The sequence below is a fragment of the Centruroides vittatus genome, unplaced genomic scaffold (assembly GCF_030686945.1).
Source record: "Centruroides vittatus isolate TY-2023 unplaced genomic scaffold, ASM3068694v2 contig_941, whole genome shotgun sequence".
Taxonomy (NCBI): Eukaryota; Metazoa; Arthropoda; class Arachnida; order Scorpiones; family Buthidae; genus Centruroides; species Centruroides vittatus.
Window position 1 is genome coordinate 1,884,735 of NW_027122625.1, and position 12,912 is coordinate 1,897,646.

Sequence of the window (12,912 nt, forward strand, 5' to 3'; positions counted from 1 at the left end):
TATACACATTTAGATTTTTAGTTTTAGTCTGATATAATTGTCGGTTATATACATGTTATAAGGCTTCATCGGCAAATTTCATGTCGCGAGACGGGTTAATTGTAGTTGTTACAAGCATAGATATTGTGTATCAATGGTCCTAATTATTATAAAGGATAATATAGATATTGACAAGATTTCAAAGTGTGTTTATTTGTAAGATCCTTTACACTCTTGCCTTAACACAACATTGGAAACTTTTTGTTTAATCCTCGACACTACAAGAGTATAGCCTCGACACTATAGAGTATATATTTCCAGTCTTGCAAATTATCTTTGAATAGTAGGTCAGATGCACCGAATGAGTTTCAAATTTTTTGAAACTTAGTTTGCCATAATTGGTTTGAACTTATGTTTTTGCTTTTTTGATAATTTCCTGATGTAGAACCATTAAATTATTATCACTTTTAAATTTTATACGGTAGTAGAATTTTATTATAATTTTGAGAAAAAAAGGAAATAAGCATATATGATTGGTTTCGTTATGTATAGCATAACCAGCAATGGATCTTTCTAGATGGAGAAGTTTACGAAGAAAATAAATTTGGAAAGATTCCAGTTTAAATAAGTAAATCGAGACCCCAAATTGAACTGGCATAGTATATAATGGGATTAATTATTGAATTATATAACTTCATATGGATATTCAAGTTTGACGTTTTTAGAGTAGAATATAGATACAAGAGATTGTCAATTGTCAGCTTTCCTTTGTTATTTATTTACTAATTTTTTAATTTTATGTAGGTGTTTTTTTCAATCTCTGATGCACCATAAAACAAAGACAAGTGAAAATAACAAAATGAATTTATTACCAATAAGAGATGAAGTCTTCACACATTAAAGGTGTAAAGACTTTCAGACTTCCAGCTAGCTTGGAATATTATAAACACCCAGCACTAAAAAAACATGGCTAGGAGGGCAGAGGTTTGAGACTAATGACGATTTTCAAAACAATGTGTTGGCCCATCTCAAGTCACTAGGGCAACATTCTATGAGGAGGAGGATTTCAAAGTTTGTTCGTCAGATAGACAAATGCCTCAATCATCATGGTGATTATGTCGAAAAGTAACCATGTTTGTACCTAACTTTTGGTAATAAACTCATTTTGTTATTTACACTTGCCTTTGTTTTATGAACTAACGGAGGTTGAAAAAATCTGCCCTTGTAGTATTATTTATTTTATAATTATTATTTAAGAAATAACAAATTACATACAGCTTAATCAGAGCTACAGTAAAGATATAACAATCTTACTCTTGTTATAATTAAATTTTTTACAATCAGAGAATATTAAAAATTATTTAATTTTCATGAAATAATTCTGTATTTTTTACATAATATATGTAATAAAATAAAATAAATGTAATAAAATGAAGTTATCATTTTATTACATTTTATTAAATTATCATCATTTAAATTTCATAATTTAAAAATTAACACATAAGATAAATGTATTCTAACACTTAAAATAAGTGGACATGATTATTTTCTCCTAATTTTTATTACTGAAAGAGTAATGTAGCTGCTTCACTGGACATGCTGGATGGATAAATGTTTTAGATCAGCAATTTCCGACTGGGAATATGCACTTAGTGGTTAAGGAAAATGCTAAAAAAAAATTAATAACGACTGATATACTAAGAATATTTGGATTCTGCATTGAGGCCTTTTGGTGACATCACGACACTAGATGCTTAGTTGTAATCTGTTTCCTTCCTCCAATGCTTTTCAATTTAAAAAAGAAAAATTTTTTTACATGTAATTGTACAGTGCTGTATAATTGACCAAGATGTCACTGCTTGTCACGACATAAAACTTATGTACACCCCTCGGCAGCCCATTTTCCTAAGTCAAAAAAGGTTAGGAACCAACTGTACTAGATATATTCACAATTTATAAAATATTTTATTGATCATATGTTACTTTATACAAGGTTTTTAATTTAATTGCACTACTGGGAAATATGTATTTTACAAAATTTTATTCAAGAAATCTTTCGAAACACTCTTCAAACAAAATGAATCATAATTTTAGCTACTGCAGTGTATTCTAAAATAGAATTTTTATGTATTTTTCATAAATTAAACATTAATGTATCAAAATGATAACAAAAAACAAAATTATTCATTTTACAAAATATATAAAAATATCACAAATATACAAAAAGATTTTTGTCTTTGTTGTTAACACACCAGTAACAGTCCAAAAAACAGTTTTCATACATAGAGACGACCTTTCATTAGAGGCTCCACCTCTGCAATAAAATGCAATTGGTATAAGCATCCTCTGGCAATTTTGCCAATATCACAATATTTACAATACATTTAAATAAAAATTAAATGTATTGTAAATATTAAAAGTAGATATTGGCAAAATTGCCAGAGGATGCTTATACCGATTGCATTTTATTGCAGAGGTGGAGCCTCTAATGAAAGGTCATGTCCGTATATGAAAACTTTTTTGGACTGTTGCTGGTGTGTTAACAACAAAGACAAAAATCTTTTTGTATATTTGTGATATTTTTATATATTTTTAAAAATGTAAATATCATCATCCAAGTTCTAATTTTTACTTAGAATTATTCTATTTTTGTGTTAAAGAAAATTCAAAATCAATATCAGTAATGACCAATTAATAAGAAATTTAAACGAATAAAAAAAAAATACTTACAACAAATTTATCATATAATTGATAAGTTAAGAGAGGATTTGGTAATTCACGAAAATACATTTTTAACAAAGAAGCCATGCAATGAATATCTTGTAAAATTGCTTCGTCTGTTAGATCAGGTATTTTGTCCTCGTCGAATGCCAATCTAAAATTTTAACAATTAAACAGTAATTAATTTAAAAATTAAATTAAATGTTAGTATTTATTATTATAGTAAAAATTACTGAAAATTTTTTACTAACTGTTAAAATAATCAATTGTCTCAACTTTTTGATTTATTTTCTACTTTAATAAACTTTTCAGCTTGAAAACACGTTTAATGACAATAAAGATACAATAAATAAAATTATACTTTTTTGTTTCATCAATATTTTTTAGATAATTTTTCTGACGTATTTATAAACAAAATCTTCTTCACAATCTCTTGATCAAAGAGCATGCTATGACATTTTTAAATAATTTTAATGATTTTAAAAATGTCCTGTTTGATCTTATTATGAAAAGTATTAATCTTTTAATCTTTATTCAAAGTTATTAAAAAAATAATAATTATTTCTGTAATCTTATTATAAAAATAATTAATCATTATTTTTCTAATAAGATTATAAAAATTAAGCCAAAATGAATGCTTTAAAAAAATCATAATATTACATAATAATTAAGAATATCAACTTTTTAGTATATTTTCAAAATACAGTAATAATTACAGCAAATAAAAAGTTAAATATTAAATATTTATAAATGTAAAGTATTATGATTAGAGTGAATAAGCACAGTTTAATGATAAACTATGTCAATTGTTAGAATTTTTGTAAGAAAAATATTTAAGTACAGTAGACCTCCCTATAACACGGTAGATACGTTCCGTGTTACATGAATCTGTGTTGTACGAGTCACTTAAATACATGAGCCAATTACAGCCCGGCATGTGTGCAGTTAGGGGCTATGGCTGTTTGAAAGGTTTTCTTCTGTAAAATTAATCGATTCTAGACTAATTTGACTCAACATTTCCAAATCACGTATAATTTTTTGGGAATAATCCATATAAACTATGCTATAAACAAAAAATTGTAGGATTACTTACCGAGTGTGCACTGTTCGACAACGCCATTGCTTAAGCTTGTTTTTGTCACGGAGCGGCTCGTCGAACGGCAGGCGTGTGTTTCCTGATCAGCGAATTTTTCGCAGAAAAATAACTTAACTTTGGAGACATCATTAATAAAAATATAATTTTTATGGCTGTTGAATAATAAATGTCTTTTTAGTACGTTCAGTGCTCGTTTAAACTCAAAGGTTTGTACAATATCCACTATTGGTCCAGATTTGACCAATCCTGTCGTGACACGAGTCTGCAATAATGTTTTACCGTGTTATACGAGTCTCTTTTAGCGTGTTATACAAAACACAATCGCAATTTTTTCACCATGTTATACAAATCTGTGTTATATGAACCCGTGTTATAGGGGGGGTTTACTGTATGTATTCATTTTTTAAAATTTTTATGATTAGATTTAATTTAATCTAAATCTTCTTCTAAATCTAAATCTAATTTAATCTAGTCTTCTTATAAAAATTTATGATGTATCAAATATATTTTATATTAAAATTAAATAAAATAAACTGAAAATTATACAATTAAAACCTTTAACACTAAATCTTCCATCTCTAATTTTTAGGAGAGAAATCGTAATTAGTAACATTAATTTTTGACTATTTAATCATTTTCATTTTTTAAAATGGATATTTACTTTAATATTTAATTATTCAAATGAATTTTGTCTTACTCGATCTTATTAAAATTAATTCAAAATTAAAATTATTAATCTACTTAAAAAGTATATTAACAATTTTATTTTTGAACTGACTTTTAATATGACAAAAATAATCTCCACCTCTCAATAATATACATATTTGTATACAGAATACAGAATTTTCAAAAAAATTACATAACAAGTTTTTTTTCAAATTATAGATGTTAAGAAGTTGTGAAGGTGACCTCTACTCCTGTAATTGTTGTGCCCTTTCTTCTGCTATGTGAGGGGTGAGTTGGGTTATGGGAACTCTGTCAAGGTAAATTGCCACTGTTACTCTAGTTGTTACTTTAGTTTTAGTTGTAACGTGTGTTGTGCTCTAACGTACATTCCTTTTTAGTCCGCTCTTTCTTTGTCTTACCTCGACACCACCCATCATATCCATATTCTGACAATAGAAATATGAAATGGCCCCAAAACTAAAAATACGAATTTAAAATTTTGTTTAGATTTTTAATAATTGTATTTATATTACAAATTTTTAATTTATATATTTTGTAATATATTTTTATAAAACTATTTTCATACTAATTATTTTTAAATTGAAAAATAATTACTGTTTTAATCTTTAGTGTACAGTATCTATTTTCATTCGTATTTGAAGACATTTTTGTAATAATAAGAGTAAAAATAAAAGTAATTGCACAGTTTTACTCTAACAAATTCATTAAGTGTTGCATTCTTCTGTGAAATTAATTTTTAGAAAGTTTATCCTAGTGTTTATTTTTCAACAACTATTTGAATTTAGTATTATATTATTATTACTATTACAGGTGAAATAAAATAAGATACACTTTTTTTTTAATTTACTAAGAACTGACACACAATGTATTATTATTCACAGGAGTTGCATGACAATGGGTATTGCATAAAATAAATTTTCGGTGTTTAATTCAAAGTAGTTTCTCAGATGATTGCCTAGAGACTTTTCTGTTAATTGTGAAAGGTTGCACATTTCAAAACGTTTTATTTATGTTATTATAATAATGAATATCGTTTTGATTCAATATTTCTGAATCTATAGAGTAAAATTTTATTATACTTTATCAAATGCATTACTCAATCTTCCTTACACACCGGTGATTCAATCAAAAAATACACTTACGTAAAACCAGACAACCGGAGTGATTAGTATTCGGGTCGCAAACGTTTTCCTAGCCTCTTCTAGGCTCTTCTTCAGGCTTAGTAGTAATAAATGTTGGAACGTATATTCCTGTTTGACGGAATTCGAAACTCGTTTCTTTCAAAAAGGAATATATTCAAATTTATTACTACTAAGCCTGAAGAAGAGCCTAGAAGAGGCTAGGAAAACGTTTGCGACCCGAATACTAATCACTCCGGTTGTCTGGTTTTACGTAAGTGTATTTTTTGATTTCAAATGCATTACTTTAGAAAAATACTGCACAGAACTACTAAATACCAAAGTGAATAGCATTTAGTAGTTCACTGTGCTTGGAACTGAAAAAACATATTTAGCTTACTAAAGTCAGATTAAGTGGCTCTAAGAGTATTACATGTCAATGTGGCAGTCTTTTGAAAGAACAGTAGTAGAACAATGCTGCTTCTTGTTTTAATTCTCTAAATATAGTTGTGTATGGTATTAAAATATCCAAACTGAAGGAATATAATCTGTGTATTTATTCAGACAAAAATGGTACCACAATCTTTAAAATTAATGTACAGTCAAGATCATTTCAAAGTTGTCGTGAAAGCAAGATTATTGGTAAATTAACTTACATTGAAGATAGCCTAAAAAAGTTGAGATTAATGTATGCCAACTGGAAAATAAAGGTTAGTGTTAATATTAAAGTATCATCACATCTTTCCTTAAATTTCATTGTTTGCATCAGAACTTTGTTTTCATTTCATCTTGATAGTTTTTTCTCAAAGAAAGAGAAGCTGTAAAATATTGCTTCAAATTTTATACTTCTAAATTTCCTTCAAAATGAATTTGTAATAAAAAAAAAGTCAGAATTACTTCTTGCATCCAAGGGTTAATCTAAGTATTTGCCATCCAAAAAAAACATAAATCTATATATATATCAATCCCACATAAAACAAGATCCTATTGTAGTTTATCTGATGTAAACAATAACTGGAATAAATGACTACAGTCCACTCTCATTAATTTAATCCAAATTAATTGTCATATAAAATCACTCAGATTAGCAGTGTTGTATGTAAAGAAAAGCTAGTAAAACAGGACTACACATCATTCCACCTTTTTTTAAAAATTAATCTACAATTTCTTTTTATTTTTGACTGGAAATTTATCAGAAAAATAAACAAATTGTTTGGATAAGCAGAAGTGTACTGTATATTAGAACAAAGTAAACATGCCCATATTAATCTTTACTTCCAAATAATGTAACTTTAGTTAATCATTTCAAGTTTTTTTCTAACATTTAAACGCATGGAATTGTCTTTTCCAGTTTTGAATTACAGTTTTCTTTTAAAATTAGGAGGAATAACTGATAGTTCCACCGAATCAAGTGAACAATGAATCAAATCAATGAGCTTCAGAAGGCAACATTATGTGAACAAAGTTTTTTATCCATAATGATCATTGCAAAAGACATTCATCATGCATTCAGTAAATTAGAAATAGACACTACAGTATACAGATAAATACTTTATGCATTATTCAAAATATTGTATCCATAATCAAATATCATGGAACAGAACGAATGACAACTAAAAGATACTGAGCACAGTAATCAATCACACGTGATCTAATCTCTTTCCATCCATCTTAGAATAAGTGAAACAAAACCTAGAAGATTAACTTTAAGAAACAAATAATAGTAGAAGAGAAACAAATGTTAATGTTTTGAAAAATCCAATACTTGAAAATGATCCTTTATCACATCAGTTTTCAGAACAGAGATTTATATAAATTCTAAAACAGATGTTTAAATTTTAAAAATATAATATGCAAAATTCTTAGAAATAAATGCTTTAAAAACATGATGAAAAACGTTATGAATTGATAAAATTCACAGTGATTAATATAAAATATTTCAAGCATTAATAAACATTTTTCTGAACATTTTGCTACTTACATTGCCATATAATCTATTAACAATATAGCCTGTATAAAACCCAAAACTATATATAAAAGCAAATGTTCAATAAACAAAGTGATTTTTTCATCTATTTGAACAAACTAAATGTAGCTAGAGATATCTACATACACTTACAATAAAAATAACATTCTAAATGCAAAGCTTGCTGAAAATAGCCACAGAAATATTAACATTATTATTAATTTTGAGCTGTTTATTAGAAGTTTGTAAAAGGCGTAATTATTTGTAATATATATACTGAATATAAAAAAGCATTTTATAATATGTATATGATTTGTATATAGTTTAAAGTTTGTATATGTTAAAATATTCATCATATTCATCTTATTATTTTTGCTTCGTTTATATTTATGAACACTCCAGGCTTTGTTGCATATTGAGCTAAAGTGGTTGTTGATTTATTGTTATTTATATCATATTTGTGTTCATAGATTCTGTATTTTGAAAATCTAATTTTGACCCAATGATGTACGTAAGTTGGCAATTAAATCTTTTGTCTGTTACCGGGACTGAATATACACCATGTGCATTTTGTTGTCTATCTCATTTTTACTTTTACTTTTGTGTAGTAATTTACAGATCGTGGCATTTCTACAGAAGCATAAGATAATATTTAAAACACAATAAACGACTTCCTCTAATAACACTGTAGTGTGTAACACAGAGACACAGACTAAAATGTTAGTTGGTTCTCTATCATATACAACACTGTGAAAAATTTTAGTCTGTGTCTCTGTGTTAATATTTAAAAATTTAGCAATTTGTTTATAAATCTATTTGAGTCTAAGTTCAAAAACTGTAATTATTCGCCTAGTTGTTGCAAGATGTGGTTATGTATTGGTGATCTCCAGGTGTGGATGCTTCATACATTTGTAATCCATTTTTTGCGTCAGGTTTTGTATTAGCTTTTTATCATATCCATGCGTTATGGTTATTTTTTCTAAATATTTGAGCTCTTTCATGCTGTTTGTGATGTCTGAACAGTGTATATGTTCATCTGACTGCAGCTCTGAATTCTGCAATTTTATAAGCAAGTGGGTTGTGTGAATGGAAAGGTATGAATAGTGGATGATAATTTGGTTTGTAGAACACCCATGTATTAATATATATATTCTAGAGAGTCATGGCTATATCCAGAAAGTGAACCACTGTTGATCTACATTTAAACTTAGGCCATAGGGATTATTGTTAAAAGCATTTACTACCTTGTTGATGTCTGGTTTTGATTTCCATATTATCAGAATATCATCCATAAATCTGTTGTAGAGGATAATTTCTGGTATGAAATCTCTCAAAACTTCTATTTTCAAGATGTTGCTACCAATTTGCATAAGTCTCCTGAAAGGTACACCCCATTTTTGGGCATAATGTTGTTGTTATATTTAAAAAAGACAGAAAATAAGTGGGCTAGTTCTATTGAGTATATATATAATTCAAGACTTGTATGCTTAGATTTTCTGCCTTAACATTTACAATAAGTAATAATAAAGTGAAAAATAAAAACAACAAAACCAACAAAGCAAATTTTGGAAAATGAAAAATTTTGATAAATGCTGAGAGAGATTTAATTTACAGATAGATAAACAAAATTAGAGGTTTGTCAGATTTTTGATGGCTATGAAGTATGTAATCAATAATCTTTTAAATTTAGAAATGTTATATTGCAAGAATTGTTGAAAATGGCTTTCACATTTACCTGATAATGACAAACCTGGGATCAAAACATTGAGGGGAATGCAATAAAAACAACCTTAACCTTAATCCTAAATCTTGAAAAAACAAAATACAAATTGTGGTTTGTCCAGAAGTTTATTTTCTAAAATGGAAAGATTCTTGATTACAATTCAACTCCATATTATCAGCACACAATTATGAAAGAAACATACTTGAATAGGACAATATTGTTAACAATATATAGAAAACAAAATAAGATTATCAAAAACAATACTGTACATATCAGACTACAAATTGTTGCTATCTATCAATATCGTTCATCAAAAATTAACCACAAAATCCAAGTTTCTATACAGACGGACTCATAACACAAGTTTTATTCATTTTCAGATATCAAAAACTGCACTGAAAAAAAAATTTCCCATATACATTGCAATTCTTTATACAGTAATAGCTCAGGTGTAATTGTAATGAATTATTATGGAATAAGGCTCTATTATAATTAACTAAGTAGTTAACTATTACATAATAAGCATAAACTAAGTATAAAATAATTGATATAGTTATTTCTATTATTAGATAATTTACTAATTGTCATTTAAACAGATTTATATGTTGATATCAAAATAAATTGGCAAAAATATTGGACTGAAATTTTTTATTAAAACCAAATAATTTATTCCAAAACTTTACTGGTTAAGAATAATAAATGATATGATATAAATAATCGAATCTGGTTTGTCTCCGAAGAGTAATATATAGATACACATGCAAGTTACCTTTACAAAAATTATAAAACTTGGCATTAGAATATATGATGACTGTTTTATTATTAGTTAAAATAAGAACACAGCTTAGTTTGCTTCTATGTTAAAATCAAGAGATAAAATGATTAAAATGAACAGTTTTGTTACTATAACAAAATATTTGAATTTTCTATTAAATACTCACTTTAATAATACATATGCTAATTTTAAATCAGAAGTTAATAAAAATAAAGCAAACTAATTTGCTTTATTCTTATTCTATATTTGGCATCATAAACAACATATTTACGTGCATAAATTAAGTTTCATATTTTATATTATATTCCATTACCGACTCAAAAAATACTTCTTACCGTAATTTTTGAATGTTTGAGGTTACTCCAGAAAGCCTGTAAATTCCATCAAGAATCCCATGCTCTTCTATAAATTCTGTACAACATTTTAAAACAAGTGGAACTAGAAAAAGACAGAAAAAGTGACATTGATCTAATGATTAATTTAATAATTCTAACAGTTTTTAAACTAATAATCAGATATTAAACGTTTGCACTGAAAACACTTTATAATTATCTTCAGGATTGAATTTTTAAATTTTATAAAGGAATTTCTAAAATAATTATTTTTTATTTCGATTTCTGTAATGATTATGATTTTCTTAATGTTTTATCATGTTATCAAATAAATAAAATAAAATATAAGGCATTACATTTTACTTTATTATAGCCTACTTTGGAGCTTTTTACGTTATGTTTCTCAGTAAATGTAACAAATATAACTGGAGAAGATCCCAAAAATAAAAGTAAACACACCTCTTAATTCCAGCAATATGTTTTAATAGAGTAAAAACATTTTTAACCTTGGTTATTAGGGTCTTCTTCACTTAGAATAAAAATAACTTTAAATGAAGTGAATGCAAAGAACACCCTAATATAAACAGAATATATAGAAATTTTTAAACTCAATAAAAATCTCCAGTGAACAAATAAAAAAATATAAAGTAATGTAAAAAATAACAAAAATAAAAGTGGAAGACAAATTAAAATAACAATATACTATATAAACACTACAGCATGAAACAATTAGAGCAAGTTAATTTCATAAGTGGATCTCCAGTGGACGATAAGGTTTTTGAGTCACTATAGTTGATATAAAAAGCCAATAGAAAACCACATTTTATTTCCAGTCTCCAAATACCTGACAACATTACAACTCCTGATAGGTCTATTTATCATAGCATCCTCCCACTTTACCTGTACATCTTGTTGGCTAGCAGAAACTGCTAGGATTGTATTGCCCAATTTTCTTTTCTTTGTAAAATAATGTATATTATGAGATATAAAAATAAAGGAAAATTGGGCAATACAATCCTAGCAGTCTAAGAAATTAAGCTCTCTAAATAAATTAAGCGGTAACAATTTTTTAATATAGTACTACATGGTGATTAAAAAAAAATACTATACAATTCAATTAGTAGAGATATTTTTAAACTTTCAACATTGAGGAATAATAATTACAGTATTTGATATGTAAAGACTCACAATAAGAATCATAAAAACAATTAAGTGGTTAGTCAGTATTTTCATTAAGGAGTTGATGGGAAACAATATGAATACATGAAATTAAGCAGTAAATGAATTATCAGGCAAATAAATTAAAATGTAAAGTAGTTTAGTTTTATTCTTTAAAGTTTAAAGTCTATACTAAATGTAAAACATAATATAGTGAATCAAAACAGTGTACTCACTGTACTAGTCAAAACTTTAAAATGGCAAGAGATTTACATTAAAATATATTAATTTGAAAAATTTAAATAGTCTGTAGATAAAATTTTTGTAATAATTAAAAAAATTTCTAGGCAAGTTTCATAAAAATATTCTCTATTTTTCTGAAATTGTAAAATGTTTTATAATTCTTATAACTAATACTTACTATCACGTCCCGTATTCATTAAATGTTCTCCTAAGTCACAACCAAAAACTCTCTCTTTAAGAATTCCGGTCTGCTTTAATTTACGTCGAGAAGGACGCGAAAGAAGAAACGAACGAAAAAATGCAATTAATTTTCCATGTTTTCTTAGAACTGTAAAATAGATGTTTACAACCATTACAATATATATATTTTAACATTCATCTTAATTTTACACTTTAAATTAGGAACAACTTAAGTTCATTAAATAAACAGTTATAATTAAATGAATATGATAAACATTTACAGAATATTATACAGATTTTTATTTACAAAATATTTCCATGTAAACAAATTATTAAATTTACTATTTGCTATTAATTAATAAATTTTTTGTCTTTACATAAAAATTACTTAAAGCAAGTAACAGTATTGATATGAAAGCAGTTTGTTCTGTTGCTATTTTTTTACTCACATACATACATACATACAAGAAAGACATCGGCCATACACGAAGTGTTTAGCCGGCATAAAGGGGGGAAGAAGGAGGGAGAGGAGATAGACAGTAGAGAAAGGTAGGATCTCTCTGAACGGCATACATATGGCTACAGTACCTTCTATGTTTGATGTATTTTATACACAAACACAGAAAAATTTTTTTATTTCTTTTCACTTTTAATTTAATAAAACAGAGACAAAGTTGCATGTACTTTGTACATTAAAATGTACTATAGAGTACATTTTAATACATAGTATAGTAATTATTACATTGTATTTTCATTGTTATTGATATTATTAAAGAATTTATTAAAGAAAAAATAAAATAAAATGTAAAAGATTCTGATATAAAAATGAATAACTGTTACTCATAAGCATAGTTTGCAATATCATGTCGATAGTGATTTAATTTTCAAAAGTACAAGGCAAACTGATCAAAATTATTTTTTTTAAATTTATACT

The 12,912-nt window shown here is 26.6% G+C and overlaps 1 protein-coding gene across 3 annotated transcripts in view; it reads right to left on the bottom strand.

Annotated features, from left to right (window-relative positions):
- LOC136984976 (uncharacterized) overlaps positions 1 to 12,912 on the bottom strand; it is an 89,574-nt gene that overhangs the window by 14,015 nt on the left and 62,647 nt on the right. For all 3 annotated transcript variants that reach the window (XM_067282133.1, XM_067282132.1, XM_067282134.1), the window contains 3 exons: positions 11,977 to 12,126; positions 10,401 to 10,503; positions 2,710 to 2,854 (listed from right to left, as the gene is read on the bottom strand). In XM_067282133.1, coding sequence (XP_067138234.1) covers positions 2,710 to 2,854; positions 10,401 to 10,503; positions 11,977 to 12,126 — 398 coding nt within the window. The remainder of the gene's footprint in view (positions 1 to 2,709; positions 2,855 to 10,400; positions 10,504 to 11,976; positions 12,127 to 12,912) is intronic.